General features: G+C 45.7%; 2 protein-coding genes across 2 annotated transcripts; one reads left to right on the top strand and one right to left on the bottom strand.

Moving 5' to 3' along the window:
* Nucleotides 1–201: 201 nt before the first annotated feature.
* LOC124676918 (BSD domain-containing protein 1-like) lies at nucleotides 202–1,724 on the bottom strand. Its single transcript, XM_047212931.1, has one exon. It carries the CDS (start codon nucleotides 1,718–1,720, stop codon nucleotides 410–412), a length of 1,311 nt encoding a protein of 436 aa, XP_047068887.1. The 5' UTR covers nucleotides 1,721–1,724; the 3' UTR covers nucleotides 202–409.
* A 2,911-nt stretch (nucleotides 1,725–4,635) lies between these two features.
* LOC124676131 (39S ribosomal protein L45, mitochondrial-like) lies at nucleotides 4,636–9,559 on the top strand. The gene is made up of 12 exons (XM_047212208.1): nucleotides 4,636–4,764; nucleotides 4,871–4,932; nucleotides 5,038–5,117; nucleotides 5,218–5,352; nucleotides 5,432–5,514; nucleotides 5,621–5,672; nucleotides 6,261–6,353; nucleotides 7,475–7,543; nucleotides 7,631–7,732; nucleotides 7,848–7,916; nucleotides 8,781–8,837; nucleotides 9,299–9,559. The coding sequence occupies exons 1-12, from the start codon at nucleotides 4,688–4,690 to the stop codon at nucleotides 9,383–9,385; spliced, it is 966 nt and encodes a 321-aa protein (XP_047068164.1). The 5' UTR covers nucleotides 4,636–4,687; the 3' UTR covers nucleotides 9,386–9,559.
* Nucleotides 9,560–9,761: the final 202 nt, after the last annotated feature.

Genomic DNA, 9,761 nt, shown 5'->3' with positions numbered 1-9,761 from the left:
ATGCACGAAACCAGATCAAAGAGGGGAAATACCAACTTATGAAGATAACATTATTCACTACTGAAGGATACACAAATCAGGAAAACCCAGCTAATAATATTAGTATGTCCTAAGAGAAAGGGTGTTCTGAAAGAAATTGTTCAAACGTCGTTCCAAATTTCCAGTGTAGTCAAGTACATTTAATGAAGCAACACAGTCAAATAAAACAACATATTTACAGTAACATAAACACATTAGAGAATTGCAGGTGCCACAAGATAACATCAAGCTTGAGTTTACACATGTATCGATAACATAAGCGGCACAGCTAAACCAATATTTATTGGTCACACGACAGTATCTTGCACAGGTAATATAACATAAAAAAAAGTAGACAATACAATCGACACTATCATACCAGGATGGCTTCTCAGGCCTTGTCATCATCATCCTCAATGTCCCAACTCAAATCCTCATCATCTTCAGCAACACTGAGCCTCTTACGCAACTCCTCCTTCGGAGCGGGGCTTGAGCCATGCGCACCACTCCCCTTCTTCTCCTCATGCTCCCCGAGATCCTCAATCTCGTCCCACTCAATATCATCCTCGGTCGCCGTTTGCTGTCTAGACACCAAGGAGTAGTCGCTGTCCTTGCTCGAGTCGCTAGTCTCGTGCTTCGCCCCTTCCTTCACCGCGTCATCTCCAGCGCTAGAACGTGGTTCCTCGGCAACGGTTTTCTTGTTGCTTGATTCTTCGACGATCGGTTTGGGCGCATCTTCCTTCTCCTCCTTGTCCACCACCACCATCGAGCTGCCGAAAACTTCCGGCTGCGGCGCGTCAGCGTTCCTCGTTTCCTTATTCAGAGCACCGGCTTGTTTCACTTCCTCGACGCTGTTTTCAGCTTCTTGTAGTTCATGTTTTGGTTCTTCATTGATCGATGCCTGCTTGATCTCTGGCTCCTCCTCGTCGGCCTCATCATCCAGCTCCCAGCTGAGATCCTCCTCCTCCTCCTGGGCAATCACCCGCTTCACGAGCTTGGCCCTGGCGTCCTCCTGCTGCTTGAGCCTGTGGACGCGGTAGAAGTACCTCGCCCAGAACAGCTCGCTGTCCACCGCGTCAGGCACGAGCCGGTCCAGCATACCCTCCACGGCGTCGCTCTCGTAGCAGAGCGCCTCGATCTCCTCCTGCCGCTCGTCGACGCTGAACCCGGCGGTCCTCCTCCAGGCCGCGAAGTCCTCGGCGTCGTCGGGATCGGCGCCGAAGGTGGACGGATCCGACTGGAGGGCCCGCAGCTGCGCCTCGAAGCGGCTGTAGTGGCGGAGGTGGCCCGACGCGGAGCTGGGGTCGGATTCGGCGGCGTCCGTGGGCGCGGGAGTGGAGGAGGGGGTGGCGGCGGCGGTGGCCTGGGCGAGGGCGTCCTTGCCCTGCGCGACGATGTCGGCGAGCCCGTCGAGCGCGTGCGCGGAGGACGGGAGGTCGCGGGCGGCCCGGGCCGCCGCCTCGCGGAAGGCGTCCGTCTCGCGGCGCAGGCCCGTGCTGAACTCGGCGAGGTCGCGGCGGTAGGTCTCCAGCACGGTCTCCGACTGCGAGGTGAGCGTCTTGAGCAGCCCGCCGAAGGCCCCCCAGCCGCCGCCGGCGTCGGCGGGGTTGGTGGGAGGGGAGGAGGCGGATCCCGCGGTGTCCGGCTCCGGCGGCGGCGAGGCGGGGTCGGGCGCCGCGAGCGAGTTGAAGAGGAAATCCATGGCGATTTGGGATCCGGTCGGCCCTGTCGGGCGAAGCCGTTCCGTTTTTCTTGGCGGAGTGCGGGTTGCTTTCGCTCGCGCTGGGGTGGGCCCGTGCCGCAGTAGTAGGTTGAGAGGGAGAAGGATGGTGTGTTGCGCACGGGACGTGTTGGCTGGGTTTTGCACGAATATGTTCCGTTTTGCGGACGGCACGTGCAGTTTTTTGATTTTTTTTTTTTTTGCGAAACACAATACAGTCAAAGGCGCTCATACATACGCGCACACACTCACCCCTATGACCGCACACACGCACACCCTACCCCTATGAGCACCTCCAAGAGACTGCGTTGAAGAACTGATCCGGCGGGTCTTGAGATTGACAAAGTCACCACAGGCGCTCATTGTCGACGGGAACGTCGCCTCCCACTGAAGAATATTCCGCCTTTATGAGACACCAAAGTGTCAAATCTGGGATTTGAACTCTGGTGGGCTGGGGGTGCCACTGCCCACCTAACCATCCAACCACAGGTTGGTTCTCAGTTTTTTGATCTTTCGACGAGTATTCTTTTGGCAGCTAGTTTTTCACAAGCCATTTCATCTTGCATTTCAAAAGTGGTGACCTCATATATTTAGACAGCATACTCCATCTATTTTCAGATAAACCCATGGCCAGTTGGCCCTTCTCTGCTTGGCGGAGTCAGCGTACGAATAATGGGTGTACAAAGTTATAGTTTTACTCATATTTCTTCTTGTTTACTTGATATTTATTGCACTATATGTGAACTAGAGATAGATATACAAACTTTTGCAAAAAATAATGGGTGTACATTTGTACACCCATGTATTGATCTCCCTCCTCCAATAGAAGGGGAAGAGTGATGAGAGGACGAAAGGGAAGGAGCCACCAGTGATGGAGAAATGAGAAGATGAGGAAGAAAGAAGAAATGAGAGGCGGCGACAGAGGAGCGAGAAATGGCCGGAGGCGCGGAGGGCATTCAGGGAGCGGTGGGGAGCGGTCATTGTTTCCTAACCCTCGTCCCCTACTTTTCCAGGGGCCGGTTTTATTTTTTTTTACTAGATATATATAAGTACCCTGGCCTGCTGCACAGAGGTTCACTGCTTGGGGAAGTGAGGGCTGACGTAGCGGACGTTCACCCGTCCGTCGAGGAGCTCCACCTGCGTCTTGGAGGAGACACACATGGGGACTTGTAGTGGTTCACCGAAGCTCCCCTGCTGAGCGCGTCGTCCAAGAGGGCGTCGAAGGTGCCGCTGGCAACGAGATAGATCTGAAGAGGACCGATGATCCCAGATGCTCGGCACTGGCGGTAGACCGAGTTCAGAGACTCCTCCACCGAAATGCAGCATTCCTCCAAGGACCACGTCGGAACCGCCATCTCACCGGCGGAGCTGAGCTCACAGTAGAGGACGTAGCGGCCAGCAGGAACTGCTACCGCGTCCGCCCAGCTCGGGAAGCGAAACGCTGAAGCGCTCCAGCTTCCGCGCCGCGGCGCTGCGGAGACCGATGCATGAAGGCGTCTACGTGGAGCACTTCGCCTGATTGTGGGGCGTATATCACAATGTGTCCAAGGAACCAGGGCCGTTCCATTGATTGTGGGGGCCCTAAAACGACACAACACCAACGGACCCTTGTTCACAATGATATTTCTTTCCTACGGTCAAGGGGGCCAATGCCCCCCCCCTACTCTAGAAAATTTCTTAACCTTATCTCTAGGGTCAAGGGAGCGGTCGGTGTTTCCAAACCCTTATTCCTCTACTTTTCCCGGGCCTGGTTTTATTTTTTTACTAGATATATATAAGTTCACTGGCCTGCTGCACGGAGGTTCACTGCTTGGGGCAGCGAGGGCTGACGTAGCGGGCGTTCACCCGTCCGTCGAGGAGCTCCACCTGCGTCTTGGAGGAGACACACTCGGGGGACTTGTAGTGGTTCACCGAAGCTCCCCTGCTGAGCGCGTCGTCCATGAGGGCGTCGAAGGTGCCGCTGAAAATGAGACGGATCTGCAGAGGACCAATGATCCCGGATGCTCGGCACTGGCGGTAGACCGAGTTCAGAGACTCCTCCACCGAAATGCAGCAGTCCTCCAAGGACGACGTCGGAACCGCCATCCCGCTGGCGGAGCTGAGCTCACAATAGAGGACGTAGAGGCTAGCAGGAACTGCTGCCGCGTTCCACTGATTGTGGGGGCCCTAGAACGATACAACACCAAGGGACCCTTGTTCACAATGACAGATCTTTCCTGCGGTCAAGGGGGCCAATGCCCCCCCCCCCCGCCTTACTCAAGAAAATTTCTTAACCTTATCTCTAATGTTTATGCTAAAGTTGTAAAGATTAATCAAAGTTTAAGTATGACTTGGACCCCTCAACAATATGTGTCAAGATTCGAGAGTACAATAAATTTAAAAGAATATTAGTATTTCGCAAGAGAAATATTACTATAATGTAATAACAAAGTAAATAATCCGTATAAATAGATACATAGTATTTGGAATCTCGATGAAGATATTCAAAACAATTTATTTCTATTGATCGAGCGAATTATATACTATTATATTATTTATTTATGGCAAAACAAAATTACGGGAGTATATTTCTAAATTTACATATATCTAGCCACAAAATTATGGGAGTATAAGACAAGTTTGATGATGCAGAGGGAGTTCCTTCTGATGAAAGAGGCTCATGTGGAAGAACAAAAACTACTGACTTTTTTTTTTTTTTGAACTTAACAAAAACTACTGACTGATCAGAATATATACGGAACAATCCCTTAAAAAAGAATATACACAGATCAAACAATCGGTTTGCATCTCGGCCGTTGATTTCGCAATGGAGGGTTGAAATCAGTTTGATCACCAAGCGTTTGGTCAGTTCATTCCTCGCCCCTCCGTAAACCCTCGCCGCCCAGTTCCGTCCTGCTCCTCCACCCCCCTCCCCGTCGCCGGCGCCGTCGCGGTGAAGAAACTTAGCCGATGTCTTTGTCCCGCCTTGGGCAGTCGCTGGTCCGCCGCCTCCACCGGCCTCTCCACCTTCCTCCGCAGCCGCCGCCGTAATACCTCCTGTCCCCCCTCCTCCAGGCCCCGTTCGGTCTAGATCTCGCTCTTCGCAATGTGAATCCGTTAATTCTTACCCCCTCTTCCTCGATTCCGTTGCAGAGATCACCATGCCGCCGTTTCCCGATCTTTAGCTCTGAGCCACGCGAATACATGTGTCAGAGGTGATCGACTGATATGCCTGCCTGTTTCTTTCCCCCCCTCTTTTAATTCCTGCCTGGGCTTCATTTCAATCAGTTTTTTCTGTTTTGTTTTGTTTACATCCTTAGGTTTTGCGAGCTTAACATACAGCGGTGGCAACACGATTGCTGGCAAGTTTGGAGGGCCGTCCTCTGTCCACGCTGTTCAGGTTTGACTACTCAAGTTCATCTTTTTCTTTGGTGAATCTGCACTGGTTTCCCTGCAAGGTCTTTTATTCGATTTGGACTACAAATTCGCATCGGCTGCAGGTTCTGGATCTTGTAGCCCACCTAAATCATGCAAGGCCAATGTCGTCAGGAGCAGCGGCACCAGCACCAGCACCGGAAGGGCCACCCGCAACAGCACCATCAGTGTCAAAAGGCGTTCCTGTTGGTGCTCGGAAGGTGGGCATTAATGTTTTCTATTTTTTAAGTTGGAGAAGTATTTATTTATTGCAGTGTCTCTGTTTATATGTATGTGCAGGTTGGTTTGAAAGTTGTCATGATGAGCCCTGGTTTTGTTTATGAGCCATACAGCCCCCGGGAACCTATTCCATTTTGGAAAAGGTTGGGAATTACATCAGATTTTGACTTTGTACATTTAATTCGCCTTAGATCAATATGTATATGGAACTCAGTGTCCTCTCTGGTTGCTGTTAATTTTGTGACTTAGATTGTTTACACGAAGTGGCTGGAGTAGAACAAAGGAGGATGTTATTCTGGAGGTACTGACTTTCTTAACTGGGAAAACTGCTGCAACGAGAAAGCAAGTTCTGTTTTTTCCTTATTACAATATTTCACTCTGTTCTTCTAGCGACTAATTTCAGAACTGTTTACCCTGCATGGTTAGAGATCTTAGAGGTTACATTTCCATTGCCGGGAGCACACTGATTTTGGACTGCATTGGCACCAATGCACCAACATTAAGACAACCTAGTTCACTACTGCATGTTTAAATTGCCAGTCAGAATATTTCTTATTTCCATGAGAGAGACTAGAAGGCACGAGATGTTTACCAGAATTCAAGAGTTATTTTAATATCCCTTGGATATAGGTGCATGCTATTCTGTTCTTATATTTTTTTCAAAATCCATGTTACAATAATGGTGTAATACTTGCATAGGAGAAAACTGCCTGGGCCTTTTACCGATGGATATAATTTCTTACTTTTGATCCCCACCAATAATACACTTCTAGTATTAGCTTGATACCTATGTTGATATCAAGATACTTGATTTAATTGATGCAGTTTTTCTTTTGTGCTGCCTTCTGTGATGAATCTGTGCTGAGAAGTTAGGTGCTTTACTTGACAGATGAAGAATGCATATGCTGTGTCAAGATTGAGGAAGAAAACCGGATATACCAAAAAGCAGTTCTATGATCAAGCGTTTAAGATATACAAGGAGGTATAACACATTCATTACTTGCAATTTAAGCAGTTTGATTGCATTGGCATGTGTTCAAGATTTGCATGTTTGGTGATCTAATAAGGGAAGATGTGAGCTGTTACAACATCTTTGTATGAACTCCAAGCAAAGTAAAATCACACTGCAGAATCCTTACAAGAGAAAATCAGTTCTGAGGGGATTGGCAAGTACTGTTGCATTTGAATGTCTGTACAAACATCTGTTTGCTTTCCCATTTCTCCAACATAGATCGATGTCAACATATGCTAGATTTTCCATGTACTGATGTGCTTTTGTATGAACTGTCAACATTACTGATCTGTAGGCTCTATGGTTATGAGCCATTGTTGCTAGTGCTAGTTGCCAACCACTTCAACACATTGTTTTATTTATCCTTGCTATTATATAAAAGGGAGTTGGTGGTGAATGCTCGGTGGTGTCACACCCCTCCTTTCCTCACATCCCCCATCCAGGGAATGCAGCTCCTTCTCCTTGCAAACATTCGGTACCAACATTTATGCCCAATAACCTCACGTAACAACCATGTCAGCTTTCTCATAGTTCTTTCCTTCATTCCCCAACAAACTGAACAGCCTCTGCAACTTCAAGAAACCCTAGAAAACATAATATCATGTGTAGAAGTGTAACAATTGAAGCACACAACTATTATTCTAAATGAAACCGGTTTGTTTTTTGAGCATGAATACACTGTTGAAATACGTAGCAAAGTACGGGGCATTTTATCTAGCTTTAATAACCTTGGTTCTGATTATATTTGCATGAATTGGGTGTCACAATAGTTATTAACTATGTTCCATACTGCGATTGCTTGTCTACCCAGTTTAATTCTTAGTTTTTCATGGACTTCCTTTTGGTGACATGACTTACGGAGATACAATTCTTCTTCTTTTTTATTACCACCTCACAGTTCTTTTATCAGTGAAGTTCCATTGTTTCCTTTGTTTTGAGAGAATATGGTATTCCGCATTCTATATTATTTATAAACCGTAATGCAAAAAATTGAAGTGCTTACTGATATTGTCAGGTATGACACAATTTGCATGAAACAAATTAGTTCATGCAATAACTTTGTCTACATTGTTCACTTTCCTTGGATTCAGGTTAACACACTTTTCGCACGAGGAGACGTATCATCTCTCCGGAAAGCTCTGACAGATAATATGCATTCTGTAAGATTTCACCTGCTGAATTGATGCCAGATAATGTCTTTTGCGGGGACTTCTGTTTATTCTTTCCTCTTTTTTTTCTTTCTGAAGGCTATGAAAAATGAAATAAAGAGAAGACAATCCAAGTGGAAGTCTGTACACTGGGAATTGGTTGAGCCTGCTATAAGCATAAGAACTTTGAGGGCTCGTATGGTAAGCTATATTAACTCTAGAAGCTGACCTTTTCTTCCCCACATGTACATTTGTATGCTGTATTGTCACTATTGAACCAAGTCAGTTGGTAATTGGTTAAGTCTTTATTTTGCAGATTGGTCTTGATAAGAATGACCATGACAAAGCTTTCATACAGCTTACGCTTGAGTTCGTCACTAAGCAGGTTTGATTGTCTAAAGTTCAAAGTCTTCTTTTTAATGCAATACAGCTCACCTACATTGTGTTGCTTCTTTATTTCAATTGCTGCCTCGATTTGAACAAATTCACCATCTCTTGGCTCTCTATGCATATCTATACTTTCTTACGAAAGGTCATAGGTCAATCTGATTTGTTCATCATGTATTTCAGTTCTAGTCTTTGTCTTCACAATAAACAAGTTTCACCTTTTCTTTTGAGAACACAAATGACGGTCGTGTATGTTTTTAATATTTACTGTAGAACTCCATTACATGCTATGATGTTCAGATTGTTATCCCTGATACTAAGACCTAGTATTCTAGTTTGCCTACCACGTTGTTACCAAGTAGTATTTTGTTCCATGTTGAACTTGTATGCAGCATTGAACTGCCACTTTGCAGTGTTTGCCTATATATGTATTCTTGTCTTCTATTTGTATAAGTCTGCCTGACTGCCTACACAGTTTAGAGGGTATGTCCCCAAGATCTTGGAAGCAAATGCTTATGCGATATTTTCTCTTCTTTCTAGAACATTGATGTCTGCATCATTTGAAGAAGACTGGCATTTTGATTTCAGTTAGATAAAGAATTTGTAATACAATAAGCATCAAAAGCCACACACACGTAAATGTCTGCTAAAGTGCTGCGACAATACTATGTTTGTTTTGTTAAATATCATATTATGAGGGTATCTATGTTCTTGATCACTGCATTATTAGATTGTTTCTGTTCATCGTTGTTTTGTTATTTGTACTCAAGTAGATGTCGTGTTGCTACCATGGATTTGTAGTATAAATTATTCTATGCTACTATATGTGTACCCTTGACCATTTCAATTACATTTCCCGTAGAAATATGAAGCCTATAATTCAAAAGGAGCGGTTGTGTCAGGCGACAAGTCAAAGGAGGTAACTTAAATATGCCAGATTATTTCAAGTTTTGGTGTAAAATATCTGAGATTAAAACACCAAGAACATGGTTTTTGAAATGTTAGTAGTTCCTGGTGTAATTTTATGCTCAGGATGTCCTATGTACATGTTTATACATTGCTTTAGTTGTACATCTACCATTTCCTTAACATTTCTCTGATCAGGAAATGTCAAGTTCAAAAAGGACATTCCACTGTTTTCTCTTTCTGTAAATACCATGAGAAAGTAGAGCCTATATGCAAAACAAAGTAGAGAAAATATATTGCTTGGTGGCCTTCCTCCATACCATAGCATGATACTATGATGCTGTTTAAAACTTGGGCCGTTTTCTCCTGTCTATTTGCTGTCAAGTAGTAATTGTGTTACCTTCACAACATCTGAGCAGTTCAGTTTGCATGGCATGTCCTGATGTATTTCTGCATGTGCAAACCTTTCTGTAGGTACTCGTGAAAGAGATATGGGTGTTTGAAAGATCCCTTTTTCACCCTGATGCACACTGGCGTCTATGTGGGCAGATTAAGGTGTGATAATCTCTTGGCAGGCAGGCACATTCGATCCTACATGAGCTGAGCGATGGCTTTTCTTGTGCACAGTAGTTCCAATAAACATTGTCTTGTCATCCTTTTGTTTCTCCTATCTAACTGATGTCTAACAAGATCTTCAGACACGCCTAGACAGTATTGGTAGGTTTTTTCTTGCTCCTTGGGAATTGTCGCTGAATATGCGTGTCTTCCCCCACTCATTAGGGAAGTGCCCTTGAGCATACTCCTTGAGTATTGTATCTTGGGAAGTTTTGGTTACTGTTTACAGGTTTCTTAGCATTGCGGGGTAACAAACTCATTGTAACCCGTGCAATTCATGTGCTCTTGCACCGTTGCTCAAGTGTGTTTTATATTCCTAAAG

This window comes from Lolium rigidum, chromosome 7, assembly GCF_022539505.1.
Source record: "Lolium rigidum isolate FL_2022 chromosome 7, APGP_CSIRO_Lrig_0.1, whole genome shotgun sequence".
Taxonomy (NCBI): Eukaryota; Viridiplantae; Streptophyta; class Magnoliopsida; order Poales; family Poaceae; genus Lolium; species Lolium rigidum.
Note: the sequence above shows the minus strand (reverse complement) of the source record. Positions and strands in the feature narration are given on the sequence as shown.

Excerpts from the sequence above, each read along its gene's own strand:
- LOC124676918 (XM_047212931.1), bottom strand. The coding sequence starts at position 1,720 with ATGGATTTCCTCTTCAACTCGCTCGCGGCGCCCGACCCCGCCTCGCCG.
- LOC124676131 (XM_047212208.1), top strand. The coding sequence starts at position 4,688 with ATGTCTTTGTCCCGCCTTGGGCAGTCGCTGGTCCGCCGCCTCCACCGG. Across the intron at positions 5,673-6,260 it reads AGGAGGATGTTATTCTGGAG|ATGAAGAATGCATATGCTGT; the intron begins GTACTGACTTTC and ends TTTACTTGACAG. Across the intron at positions 6,354-7,474 it reads CGTTTAAGATATACAAGGAG|GTTAACACACTTTTCGCACG; the intron begins GTATAACACATT and ends CCTTGGATTCAG.